The following is a 14880-nucleotide window of genomic DNA, read 5'->3' as shown; positions in this document are numbered from 1 at the left end:
CCTTGCACCCCGGTGGTAATTCTAATTTATAGGCTACCTTGCCTATTCTTTTCAGAATTAACCACGGCCCAGAGTATCGAGGTGATAACTTAGCACACTCTCCTGAAGTCAACGACTTCGAGTGCGAAGGAACTCCGAGAAAAACTTTTTCTCCTTCCTTAAATACTCTTATAGACCGATTTTCATCCGCATACACCTTGACTCTATCCATAGCCTGGCGGATATTAGCTCTCGCAAGTGCTAGCATCTCCCGCATTTGAACTACAAAGTTCGCGGCACTAGGCACTTTCTGAGGTACTCCAACTATAGTTGGATTCGCTGGTCTATAACCATAGTTCAGCTCAAATGGACTGAACCTGGTAGATAAATGTTTCCTATCATTGTAGGCAAACTCTAACAATGGCAACCACTTGTCCCACGTATGTTGCCTCAATGACACATATGCCCTCAGCATATCCTCTAAAGTCTGGTTGACTCTCTCTGTCTGACCATCCGTCTCAGGATGATCCCCACTACTCATTCCCAACTCAGTCCTTAGTGTCTCAAATATTGCTGTCCAAAAATGACCGGTAAATCTGACATCTCTGTCTGATACTATGGATCTAGGCAATCCATGCAGACAAAATATATGTCTAATGAATAAATCCGCCACTTGCGGGGTACTAACAGACTCTCTAGTCGGAATGAAGTGAGCCATCTTGGTTAGACGATCAACCACCACAAGGATAGAATCATACTCTCCTTGTGTCATAGGCAGTCCTACAATAAAGTCCATGGAAATGCTCTCCCACTTACTTAGTGGTATCTCCAAGGGCTGTAAAAGTCCGGGTGGCTTCACCCGCTCGGCCTTGCTTACCTGACACGAGAAACACCATGTCACATATTCATGAATATGCTTTTTCATCTTTGGCCAAAAGAAATCTCGCTTCACGAGATCATGTCTTCTCGACTCCTGGGTGTCCCGCACACGGGCTATCATGGCACTGTCGAATGACTCTCTGCCTGAGATCATTCTGACTAGGTACTATAACCTTGCCATTTCTTTCTAGCATACCATCCCTTATGATATATCTTGCATAAGTTTGGCCTTTTCTGGATGCCAGGTCATCCTTTTCATTTTCCCCGAGTTTTAACACATGAGCTTTAGGCCATAAGCTCTGGACAAACTCGTCCACCTTTTGAGTTTCTCTAATCTCGGTCATTAGAGCACTCTCTAATACCGTGAAACTCAGGTTGTGCATAATGCGAGACAACGCATCAGCCACCTTATTATCTTTTCCTCTTCGGTACCGAATCGTTAAATTAAACTCCTGCATGAGCTCTGCCCACCTAGCTTGGCAGCCCCTCAAGTCAGGCTGTTTACTAAAATGTTTCAGAGTATCATGATCCACATCCACATAAAACAATAAACCATACAGATAATGCCTCCATGTTTTCAAAGCATGGATAACAGCATACAACTCCAGTTCATGAGTTGGCCAATTCCTTTGAGAGGCAGAAAGCTTCTTGCTTTCAAAGGCTATTGGCCTTCCCTCTTGAAGGAGAACTGCTCCTACCGCAATGCCACTTGCATCGGTTTCTAGGAACAACGGTTTCTGGGGATCAACTATTTTTAACACCGGTCCTGTGACCACAGCTTATTTTATGGTGTTAAAACTTTCTTATTGATTCTGTCCCCAAATAAAAGGTACTTTATCTGAGGTCAGATCAGTCAATGGCGATACTATTCCGGAATATCCTTTGATATGCCTTCTATAAAACTGGACAAATCCCAAGAATGATCGCAACGCGGTCATACTCTGAGGGATTGGCCAAGTTAGTATCGCAGCCACTTTCTTCGGATCCATTTCTACCCCCCGTGGAGTAATTATGACTCCTAAATATTCAAGCCTAGCCATACACAGTATAGTTTTCTTTTTATTTACATAAAGACTGACTTTCCTCAAAGTACTAAACACTACTCTTAAGTGTTCACGATGCTCAGTAATACTTTTACTGAATATCAAGATATGAATATCAAGATATCGTCAATAAAATGTACTACGAACTTTCCGATATACAGACGTAGTAAATCGTTCATAAGCATGACGAATGTCGCTGGAGCATTGGTAAGTCCGAAGGACATTACCAAAAACTCATAATGACCAAACCTGCTTCTGAAAGCGGTTTTATGCACATCCTCGGCTCTAATCCGGATCTGATGGTAGCCACACTTAAGATCTATCTTGCTGAAAATCACGGCTCCATGTAATGCATCTAGCAAATCATCAATCCGAGCCATCGAATACCTGTGCTTAACAGTGATATTATTCAATGCTCTGTAATCTATACAGAGGCGAAACGTATCATCCTTTTTCTTCTTTAATATCACTGGCGAAGCAAAAGGTGAGAAACTTGGTTGAATCTGCCCCAACTTGAGGTATTCTTCCAATTGTCTACGCACCTCCGTCTCTTCAGTAAAACTCATTCTATAGGGAGGTCTATTTATAGGTTTTGCCCCCGGGATCAGCTCAATCTTATAGTGAACATTCCGCTCTGGAGGTAACCCATAAGGTAGTTCATCCCTAAAACATTCAGAGAACTCCTCTGTTATAAGATTAGCCAACTTGGCCATCTCACCACTTTGCGCAACATCAGTGCTAGTCGAAGAATCATCAACCGGCTCTACCGATGCTGTGCAAAGGAATAAAAACTCTACTTGAGCTTTTCGGATTTCCATCACGGAAACCAACGGTCCCTGAGGTATATCTTTTTCACCTCGCAAGACATAAAGCACATCATTCATCTTGAATCGATATACGTGCTTTTTCCAATCAATGGCTGGATTCTTTCTAGAATGCCACGCCATACCCAGGGCTATGTCTGCATGAGCAAGCTTGGTCATTTCAAAATCAAGCTTCTCAGCATAGTCCTGAATACGAAGCTCCAAGTGGGTAACCCTTTGGTCCCATACTTCAATTGAACTTCCATCTGCCATCCTGACTGTATACGCATAGTCAGATGGACTTGTCTTTAATTTCAGCCTCTTCACGAGCTTGGAGTTAATCACATTGTGAGTTGACGCCGAGTCAAACAACACAATGACATCATGATTGGCCACATGCCCTTTCATTTTAATTAACTCCGTATCATTAAAGGTTGCATACCCCGTTGCTGCGGGCTTAGATAGGATGTTATCAGGTGCACTCGTCACTAGCTTAGCAACAGACACACATAACAAACAAGATACTAACCTCTGAGAAGATCCCGCTAGCTGAATCTGCATCTCTTCCGCTCTGGGACTTCCCTCCATCTCCACGTCGCACTCTAAGATCACCATCTCAGCCATCCGACGATCTTTGTTACGTGGACAATCCTTTCACTGATGAGGCTGAAGGCAACCAAAACATAAGCCTTCTCTCCTCGCTTTTTCCCTTTGTTCTGGGTTTAAGGGAGACTTAGACCAAGCCCGGGCTGCCATTGGGATTACTTTCCTTTTCACTCCAATGGTAGTTTCAGCCGGTTTCGCCTGCTTGGCTTGACCACTCGGCTGAGAACCACTCCCTCTACTAGTCCATTTCTTCTTAAACCCAGATTTCTTCGGATACCCATACTAGGTTCCGACCTGTGCAAACCCACTTGGCTTGCTGCCCTTGGCATCTTCATAGTTCAGGGCTATAGCTATTGCATCATCTAGCGTGTTCGCGTACTTAGCCCGAACTTCCATTTTTATACGATCATTCAATCCAAATATGAAATCTTTCACTTGGATTGATTGAGGCAGGGGTTCGTCAACCTTCATTACACTCTCTCGAAACTTATCAGTGTATTCTGCCACTGATAAATTTCTCTGACGAAGGTTCCTATATTGATCCCAAGCTCGGGATGCTTCATCAGGAGGTAAGAAGTGTTTCCTGAACTCTCTTTTAAACCCCTCCCAGGTAATGGATGCTATACCATCTTTTTGTTGTTTAATCCACCACCGATCCGCTGCCTCACTAAACATGTGGGTGGCCTCGCGGATCTTCTTGATGTCATTTCTGATTTCACAAATGGTGAACGCCTCGTCCCATTTGTGTAACCAGGTCTCAATGACATCGGAGCTACGGTCGTTCATCCGGCCAGAATACTTTTCCGGTCTGTAATTGGCAATATTTGGCACTTTAGCCTTCCTAAGCTCGACCGTATGAACACTAGACTCCGGTTCCATTGGAGCCTTTCCCTTCTCCTCTCGAGAAGGTCTGGCAGACATACTGTGTATCGCTCTCCTAAGTTTGGACTGCCCTGCATTGGCCTGTAATTGCTGCGCTAACAACTGTTGCAAGGCATCCTCCAGCAATGCAATCCTGCCAGATAGAGTATGAGCTACTGGGCGCGACACCTGCTGGGTCGGCCGGACTCCTGATTCACCAGGGTCTCTCCTGGAAGCTCCTTCTTCTACTTCCATTCAGTTCAATGGGTGTTTTATTCTTTTTTTTTTTTAATATTTATAAACACCGCTAGAAAACTGTATTTACAAACTGACGCAATTCAGGGTACTAACACTCTAACACAATTCCCTATACTAGGGAATTCCTGCAATCCCATATTCACACTGATCAGGCATTTAACACAGGCGTATATCTCAGACCGCGCTTTTCCCTATACTAGGGAAATTCCTGCAAACTGACTCTGACTGAAGCACACAGGCATATGCACAGGCATAATCTATCCCTGCTACAACATTAAAGCCTCATGCAGGCTGATTACTCACAAGATCCTGTCTATGAAAGTAGAGCATCACCCGACTAAACCAAGAAAAAAAAACACGAAACTGATGGAGGTCAAAGAGAGCTCCTTGGTCATCAACGATTTCGTCACAGCCTTCTTGATTCCATACAAATCCCACCAACAGTCCGCAGTCACAGCCTTGGATCTCCCTCGACATTGATCTGTGTTTGCGCGGCCTTTTATACTTGCCTACCCTGTTCAAGGCCCTGCGCTCCTGCGCCAAATCTGCGTCCCAGAGTGTTGCTGGATCGTCGCCCCAGTCACGGCTTACGAGCAAGGTGCGTGGCGTTGGAGATCTCTGAGCGTACGTGTGCCAAGGAAGCAGATCACGGGCTAGCCAGACTGCTCTGTGTCACCTCTGCGGTCCAAGCCTGCAATGTGTTTGACGAAACGCACGGGTGGTGATGATCCCAAATATTAAACACTGACTTACGGGATCCCCACGCTCCAACAACGACTCAGAAGCCTCCGTCAACAAGCCTCCGTCCGTCATAGATCACTTCAATATTCGTCGAATGCCCCGCATAGAATCTCCGTTGATCTGAAGTCGGTCACGAACTGTCAACGTCGAAGGGTCTTCCAGGATGATCGTCAACAATTTCGTAAATCCCTTCTTTTCCTGCACTCTGCAACAAGCTTATGTAGGCCAGCACCGATCGATGCATAGGCTAGTTGTCCGTCGTCACGTCGCAGCATCAACACAATCTACCCGTCGCATGGACTCTCCCTCGATTTGGCGCTCAGGTCCTTCGACGATCCCGCTCGTCTCTCTCGTTTGGTCGTCCGCCCCTTCCTAATTTCTAGCCTTGGGCTCTGATACCAAATGTAAAGACTATCTACAACTATCTATTCCTACTGCAGATCACGGGAGCAGCACCATGAATATCCTCCCAGCCAAATCCTACTGAAGCTGACGAGCAGACAGAGAAATTTCGATCACAAAAACATACGTGAAAATCCTTCTCTTCTCTCACTAGCCTCAACAAGCCCCATCTCCCTAGATAGATCTAGATGCCACATGTCATTCATATAGGGCCTTCCTAATGCAACATTTCACCCCTCTGTTGGGATGCATTAAATCCTTTGCCCCTAGGCACAATCTTCGCATTAGGCCCTTAGCCTTAGATACAGACAAGACGCACAGATAGAGGAGGGGAGTCTTTGTCTACAGATTTTGATGCATTATTGAAAGAGGAGGGGAGTCTTTGTCTACAGATTTTGATGCATTATTGAAAGACAAGGGCATTGCACATCAGCTTACAGTGAGGCTAACCCCTCAGCAAAATGGCAAAGCTGAGAGGAAAAATCGTACTCTTATGGAGATGGATAGATGCATGCTAAAAAGCAAAAAATTGCCTCACAAATTTTGGCTTGAAGGTCTCTGTTACGCTCTAGCCGAGGTAGCATGACCTCGGAAGAATCAGTCGACATTTCCCTTAAAGGATCTATCTTTGTAATATAATTGTTTGCGCTTCATGTAAATGATCGGGAGGGAATTAATGTCAAGGTCCTAGGTGAGGGTTGATAGCACCAGACTAGGCATACATAGGTCCAATCACTCAAATGGATAGCTGACCGATTGGTAGATGACCAGAGGCTTCCCCTCGTTGTTCCCTTGTTTGGGTTTTCTCTCGCAGCAGCAGCAGCGATAGCGCGCAGTATTTATTTTTTCTTGTCAAACATCAGCCTAGGGTATGGGTGCACATTTTTCAGTCTCATAGACCCTTCAGTCTTTCATAGACATTAACAATCTTTCTTTCTTTCTTTTTACACATCATGCGAGTATCATCCCTCCCCTTCCTTTTTTCAGGGGGGATATTTTGAAATGCACCTAACAAGCACTGCAACTTCTAAAATAAGATTCTTCCAAAGCTCGCACTAAAATTTGTACAACCATGTTGCCCAGCTTCACCATCATTCCTTGCCTCCTTCCACCGTTCACAATCACCAACCGTGACCACAATCTCATAATAATCATTCTTTACCTGTTCATAGAGTGTCTTCTCCCCCCTGATAATCCCATCTTATGTCTGGTCCAAGCATTTTAAGTCATTATCCTTTTACCGGGCCAGATAATGTATCCACGGCCCCACCTCCAACATTTTCTAACCCAAACCTTAAAGGTGCCCTTGTTGATTCAAGAAGCAAGAAGAATGAATGGGCCATAGTGGAGGATTTCAGGATGAAATACGAAATATCAGAACTAAGATGAGGGGATGGAGCAGGAGATTCAGATGATCAAAACATATTAATACACTAACCTATGGACTATGAGAGTGATGATTTGTCCAATGACATGGCGGCTGCTCATATGGGTAATAGAAAATTAAAGGGTATCCGCTTGGGACAATTGTGAATAAATGTACTAGCCAAGATGTAAGGTTTCATGCATTGGTGCTCATGGCCAGCATGGAATTAATGGAGGTGTCCTTAAGGACTGTAAGAGCAAGGGAGATCCGATTTCAGAAATCCAAATTCATACTTTCATGCACAGGAAAGGCACTGTGGGTGACACTGCAGCACAGATGGGGTTTAATGAAGGCACTAACCCACCCAGCTTTAGCGGCAGTATGTTGAATCAATACACTCAATGATGATTGAAGGAGCACAAAGCAAAGGAGAGTACCAGTGCACTACAAGGGAGCACTGCAGCTATTCCACTAAGGATTTATAGAGGCGTCACTCCTCTTCCCTTATTTTAGTATGGAAGATCATTATTACTCTGACAGTCTAGCAAACTTGGAGATCCAAATGAATAGAGTCATTGATGGCTCTCAGACTTATTCAGCCCAATCTCTCTATATCATCTGGCATGACTTGTACACACGCTTATGGCCACCTAAGGCAGGGTTCTGGGTGCCTTCCGAATAGTTACTGCTAGGAAAGTTTTTTTCATGAGGAAATGGGATTATGGAGGACCTTTCTTTTCACACACTCTTGGAATTTTGATGCATCTGACTGGCTTTGTCGCTTTCATTTTCAGCCAGATTGTTTGTATTTACCTTTCATAACAGGAGTTTGTTCCTCTACTTGAAGTATTTGGTCATACTTAATAGAGCCTCTTTTCTGGGGAAGTGCGGGGGGGGGGGAGATGCTCTATCAAGCATATGGGTCAACCGGAACATGATTTATCGGGACAGTGCTTCTCTCCACAAATCACAAAAGAATTTGTGTAAACTAACATCAGTTTGCTATGCTGTCTTTGCAATATTCATAGAGAAGAAAGACTTATTAATTCCTCAGTTCATAACAGAAAGGTTCAATTAAGAAAAACATTTTGTAATGAACAATACCGTATATTGAAGCACCACACCAGCAAGGAGCTCTTTTGGCATAGCAAGCGCAGCCTCAAAATCTTTCAATGATATAGTCATTCCCATACCTGAATTGATCTAAGTATCAGTACAACCCTCCATCTCACCCAGCTCAGAAGAACTATGTACAGGTCATAGATATAGATATAGGCATGGATAATTAAAACAGATATGTGAGAGCATACTTCCAACAAAAGAAAGCCATACTTAACCACTATAATGAAACCAAATTCTAATCATATCTTATGATCTAACACAGTCTGATAGCATTTTGCAATAAATAGAAAAGAAACTAGAGGGTTTCAACTAGAAACACAGCTCCTACATGATTGCACAGTAGAGGAATAGCATACAAGATAATTACATTGCAATAACAGGGGTTTTTGGTGGTGCATTTGTGAAAATAATCATTTTCTGTTATCACACATGGCTGCAACTGAAAGCAGATTTTCTTAAGACCCAGCAATATTGTACATATTTTAGGCACTTCGCAGATTTCTCATGTGAAGCCAGGGAAGTTGCTTGCTACAACCAACCCCCTGCAATGGAAGACTTCCCTGAGATCACACAACTTCACACGATGCAACAACTCACTCTGTGCATTTCTAGAAAAGAACACTCAGATGTGCAGCCAAAAAGATGATCTAGAAACCAAGTACAAAACTTGCCAACACATATACCAACGCCTACAGCATAATGTCACTCAGGTAAGGCACCAAAACAGGCTCCATATCCTGTGCATTCCTCTCTGCCATGCGCCTTCAGTATAGCACTCCTGCTCCCCTTCAGTGCACCATTTATGGCTCTTCTATCTGCCCCTGGAGTAGGCATCTGGAAGGCCCAAAACTACTGCGGGCTGGAGTTGCTGAGGCCTCCAAGTGAGGCTCCTCTTATAGGATTTCTAGGCCCCTGGATCTGACCAGGAAGCCAACTGCCCTATATGCAGACCCAACCCTTGCCGACCTGCCAGGACAACCTTGCTACTGACCCACCCTTGCCGACCTGCCAGAACGACCTGCTGGGGTGGCCAACCTGGGGTCGGCCTGTAAAGTGGCCCAGCCCCTCATTCTGGCTGCTCTCTTGTGCTGGCCATTCCCAGCCCTTGGGCCCTCTATATAGGCTCATGGCTGGGCTGTGTCCAGCCCCATACAAACCCCTACAATGTCAGCCCTAGTTGCTGACCAGGGTGGCCCATGTGGCCTGACTCTAGATCGATTAACAGTAGACCTCTGCATCCCATACCACAGATGCCACACCCATGAGGGGTGCATGCAGTGGCTTGCTAGGTACAGCCATACCTCTAGCAAGAACCTCCTTCCAGATATAATACTAGTTAGGATTACTCGTTCTAACTTCCTGACTCTATTCACGTCCTCCGGAATAAAGTAAGTGAAGCTTTTCTTTAAATCAGTAACTCTCTCCTAAGTTGAATCTTCATCTGCCCTATCTTTCCATCTACAATAATATGCAGTAATAATCACATTTCTAAGTTGTTTTGGTCTTTTACTAGAACCTTCCAGGTTCACGTGAAACATAGGTCAAATCTTCCAACACTATCAGTTCTGTAGGAGATACTAGACTGTTTCCATCTCCAAGTTTCTCCTTGAGTCTACTGGCATGGAACACTGATGAAAGCTTGAATTGGAAGAGACTTCTACTTTATAAGCTACATCATCGATTTTCTGCATCATGTAAAAAAGGACCACAATACCTGCAGCAAATCTTTGGATACTTCATACTCCTTAAAGTCTCAGAATCTTTTCGAATTCTAAGATACACCTACATGCCTTCCTTAGGAATTCTAGGGATACGTTTCTGATCCACACAAAACTTTGCTCTGTCTTGAGCACAAATTATGGAATCTTTAGTATCCATCAAGAAATCTTTAGCTATGTCTACCTCCATAAGTCATAAGGTCTAAGGAAATCAATGATCTAGACTGGTATCCATACATAAGCATAAACAGACTGAATCATGTAGCCCAATGCTTAGCACCATTTATGCAAATTGCATCATCAGAACATTCCTCTACCAATCTAATGCTTGAAGACATAGGCTCGAAGCATTTCCTCCATTACCTGATTCACCCTCTCTGTTTGCACATCAGATTGAGAATGATCAGCCGAGCTCACGCTTAAAGCAGTTTCCAACTTCTCTAAAACCGCTTGCAAAAAGTGCCCTGTAAACATTTAGCCTCCATGAATCACTATGTCACTAGGCAAACAATAAAGTTTAAAGAGTTGTTCAATAAATTGCTGTGCTGATTCTAGTGCCTTTGTCCTACTAGGTACAAATCATCATGACCTCTATATGTCTGAGGTAACCCTATGACAAATTCCATAGATATACTTTCTCATTTAGGATTTATTAATTTGGTATTGTTGACATTTAACCACATAGTCCTAGACATAGACTTTCATTTCATCCAATGAAAGTTGTGCTTGACTAAATCATAGGTTCTTTGTATACAATGATCACCTGCACTAGGACTGTCATGATATTCGTAAAAATCTTTATGTCATCCATATCAGATGTACATACCTTTCCCTTACAAAATAACAATCCATTTCTGATTGTTATTTGGTTCCTAACCTCATTCGCGAAGGTAGCATTCTCACTATCTTGAGAATCCTTATCCACTCTAGAGCTACCATCCTAGACTTCCTGCCAAATCTAACAGAAATACCTATCAGTCTTGCATTAGCCTTTTAGAGAATGATAGAAGTTAGTTTCTATTTCAATAAAGCTTGCGTACAGGGTCTGTCTTCTGGTTTGCTGCACAACTGCAGGCAAAGTCTGATCTGTGAGCTTCTACAGAAACTTACAAGGCTCTCCTCTGAGCCTATAGTTAAAGCAGTCACACAAATGCAAGGCGCAATTCTATGGTATGCAGAAGGCTCCCAGATAGTTGTCGCTGTGCAGTCCCAAAGCACTGTGAGTCTGCCTGGCTGTCCTCTCCAACCTGTTGCACCACCCCTGCCCAATATCCTCTTGCTCACTATGAAGTCTGTCTCACAACCTGTCTGATTGGGCACAGAATTCTTTCCTTTAATGGCTCTTAATAGAGCAATCTTTAGGCAGGTGCATCCATCACGCCACTGAGTGAAGCTTCAGACTGTGAGAAATAGTCTGTTTTCTCGAATTTTTGGACTTGGAGGCTGCAGGGAAGACATACTACTTGAATATTTAGAGTCTACAAGCTCGCAAAAGCTCTTTTCCTCAGCTTCTCTATATCTCACACGATGAGTTTTTCTAAATTCTCAAAGCAAACTATGTTGAAGAAGATAGAATCACTCACAAATTGAAGGCGTCTTCGTTCCACGTGATTCTCTTGTGAAGATCTCCTGTGGCAACTTTTCCTATGTCTGCTACCAAGATTATCTTCACCGAACCAGAACTAGGAACTGAAGCTCTAAATGCTTCATAGGGAAATCACCACCCTACCATAGAGCCATCAGCTCACCCCCAAGCACCACAGACCATAGAGAAGACACACAGAGCAACTTTAGATCAGTAGACCTCTGCACCCCATACCACGGATGCCCGAATGCTTTGACCTAGCTTACCAGATAGAACCATTCCTCTAGCAAGAACCACTACCCAAGTACCAATCAATGTCCTCAAAGACCCTATGTCAATATGTAGCCACGGCCCACATGTGATTAGCATATGGGCCCCATTTCCTTTTAGACCTTGTTCCAGATATAATACTCTGGTTGGAGTACCACCCTTCTTCCAATCACAAGATACTCACAAACATCCTCTGCTACTAAAAAACAATAGCTACCCAATTCCTTCCGCGACAACAAAAATAGGTCGCCTGTTGTATTCCTGAATTTTTGACCCCTTCTCCTAAACCCGAGTTATGGATCAAACATTATCACAAAAATAGTGACTGTTACTTTTTTGGGAAGTTGCCTTTTCTTTTCTTTTATCTGCATGCTTTTTTTCCATGCCTCCACTTAAAAAATCAATTCCTATCTTCATGCAAGTAAAAAACTAGTCCTAGCATGCAAAACATGACCTAAGATATACAATAGTATCAGTTCTACTTAGTTCCTAACACTAGCAGTTCAAAATTGGGGTACTCGAGATCTACCTATCATTTTTGCCCACCTCTCAGCTGCAAACATTCATGTCCACCAGTATCATTTTCCTTTGCCTCCTAATCTCCTGACTTAACCCACTAGGGTGTCCCTTGACCCATAGGAGAGTCACTAGCTAACCGGGGTTAGCTAGAAATGTAACAAAGCACGATTGCTCTCTACTACCCACATGGCAGCTCCATTCAAGCCCTTTCTTTCCCATCCAATGCTGCATCTCCACCTCCTCCATATTCTCCTTATGTAGGGGCTCACAAGCGGACAGGTGACCCTATGATTCCAATACCCCCTCTCACAGACCCACCACGGGCCAGATGCAAATGTACCATCCTTAAGAAGAGGTCTCTGGAACCACTATAAGGCATCCTCAATCTTTGCTCCTCAACTCTACAACTCTTGCTTCTCCAGGTCCGAGGACACAAGTTCCATCCATGCAACATCAACCACCTATGGCGCAGCAAATTTTGTTTACAAACATGCTAGCTTCTTTGTGCAATCCAAGTACCATCAATAGTTCATCCGTGACGTCACCATCTCATCGACTCCACAAATGTCAAGGCCAGCATCCCTCTGACAGATGACCATCTTGATGTTGTCCCCAGAGGCTGAGGACAGCTTGGATCTTGCAAAGCACCTTACCTCGGGGATCTATTCCAACCTCACACCATCCATAACCTGCTCCTTGAATCCTTTGTGCATTACAATCCCTGTGGTTACTCCTTAAAGATGAAAATATATTATCAAGGATGCTCCTACCTTGCATTAAGTTTGTCTAAGTGTCATGTATGGGGGCAAGAAGAAGGGACTCGAGTCTTAGACATACTGCCTTGGCCCAAGATTTTATAGACACTGCCGAAGAGGGTGATATGCCTCTAGTAGAAGATGAGGGTCCAATCCCCCCTTGGGGAGAGAGATGAATGAGACCCTCTAAAAGATGGGGAGGCATGATACCACTATCCCAAATCTCTTGGAAGGTTAAAATAGAATCTAAGTGAGGATGAAAAAGTTAGGGTGTGTGCCATCATCACCTAGGCAATTGTCCTTTGGCAAGGCAAGACATGTGGTCCTAAGCTCCAGCCTTGTGAAGGGGTATCCAAGTGAGCCCTCATCTTTGCTATGACCAAGCTAGGCATGTTGAAGAAAGCCTTGTATGGCTTGAAGCAAGCACCCAGAGCATGGTCTGACAAACTAAACTCTACACTAACCTCTCTTTCTGGCTAGGATGCAAGGCTCAACCAAGTAGAGAGAGAAGTAGAAGTCCATAGCAATCCGACAGACTACCAAGGGGTCTATTTGAAGAGCTCCATCAAGATCTTGTAGCTACCTACCAAGGGATCTATTTGAAGAGCTCTGTCAAGATCCTATAGTACCTAACAATTCCTTGCTATGTTTCAGTCCCATGATGGCGAAGAAGCATTTGTTACATCTTTCTCGAATCTGGGTCCACAACGTCTCTCAACCTTGCTATTGGTACTCTAATCTCTAGTCAAGAATGCTTCACCTAGCACGCAAAACAATAAGCTGTCTTGAATTCATGATCTGAAGGGTGCTTCTCTTCCTTCCTTTGAAGAGCAACTAGTTTGTGTCTCATTGCCTTTTCGTGCAAGGCTGCCCTATCACTATTCGATGGCAACGATCATGGGTAAGTTGACGAGTTGTAGTGAGTCCTACGAAGGCACTTATGGACATGAAGTCTCTGCCTCTAATCCAAAGGACTAATTCTTCCGATGCCTCTTTCTTAGAGGGAAGGACACCACCTTCCTTGCCCCCCCTATTATCAACAAGCTACTCTACCATATTAAAATTCCCCCCTACTATCCAAGAGTCAACCTATAGCAGCTAATCTACAAACATCCAAAAGGCGACTTGATTACTTTTTAGATTCGGTGCATTGAATGATATATTTCCATCCAAAACCGGACACACTACAAAAGAGATGTAAAGTCCCACCAAACCATGATCCTCGATCTTACCAAATCTCTCCTACTATCTACTTGGCACTCCTAGATCTCTGAGCCCGCGTGCTCCTCTAAGCTTATGTAGCTTTGTCCAGTAATCCCTCCACCCTGCTACCCGAGTAGTCAGCAAGTACCAATATCCTCTGACTGCCTCCTTGATAATGGGTGAGCATCCTGAAGTCCTCCAAGCACCATGCTCTCGCAGTCTGTTTCAACTTGTCCTCCATCTGGCTAGATATCCAACCAAATAGCATACCAGAGACATTATATCTCAAGCATAAATCCAGATTACCTGGATCATAAAGCTCCATGTGTGGTTCCATGTTGTCCCCCTCTAAGTCATAGCCTCCGTCCGACCTTGAGTCCGCAGGTCTTGTTGTAGAATCCCCCTCTATGTCAACAACACCAACCAAGCACCCAGATGGCTCCGGGCACTCATCGCTATCCATCACCTTCAAAAAGGTCTCTGACCATTCCTCGATGTCAAACATCCTGATAGTACCACCGGGGTCCATATACCCGATCTCAGTAGCACTGGGAGATGCCACCAAGAGAAGTTCCTCTTTGATCACCAGTCGAGCTCAGTGTCACCAAAAAACGCGTTTCGGGGCACCGAAATGCAAAGAAACGTTTCTAGTAGAAACGTTTCTTAGAAACGCCTGAAACGGCCTATTAGGGCGAAACACCTGGCTGTCAAAATTTCCACCGCAATAGGTTTATTTCGGAATTTGGCCGCCGTTTCTGTTTTTTGGCTCC

The 14880-nt window shown here is 44.1% G+C and overlaps 1 protein-coding gene across 2 annotated transcripts in view; it reads right to left on the bottom strand.

Moving 5' to 3' along the window:
* The window catches only part of LOC147880995 (putative sodium/metabolite cotransporter BASS1, chloroplastic), a 133081-nt gene that overhangs the window by 50218 nt on the left and 67983 nt on the right, over nucleotides 1–14880 (bottom strand). For both annotated transcript variants that reach the window (XM_087370222.1, XM_087370221.1), the window contains exon 2: nucleotides 8043–8131. In XM_087370222.1, coding sequence (XP_087226348.1) covers nucleotides 8043–8131 — 89 coding nt within the window. The remainder of the gene's footprint in view (nucleotides 1–8042; nucleotides 8132–14880) is intronic.

The sequence above is a fragment of the Dipteris shenzhenensis genome, chromosome 31 (assembly GCF_047967505.1).
Source record: "Dipteris shenzhenensis isolate YYH24624 ecotype China chromosome 31, Dip_SZ_1.0, whole genome shotgun sequence".
In the NCBI taxonomy this organism is placed as follows: Eukaryota; Viridiplantae; Streptophyta; class Polypodiopsida; order Gleicheniales; family Dipteridaceae; genus Dipteris; species Dipteris shenzhenensis.
Note: the sequence above shows the minus strand (reverse complement) of the source record. Positions and strands in the feature narration are given on the sequence as shown.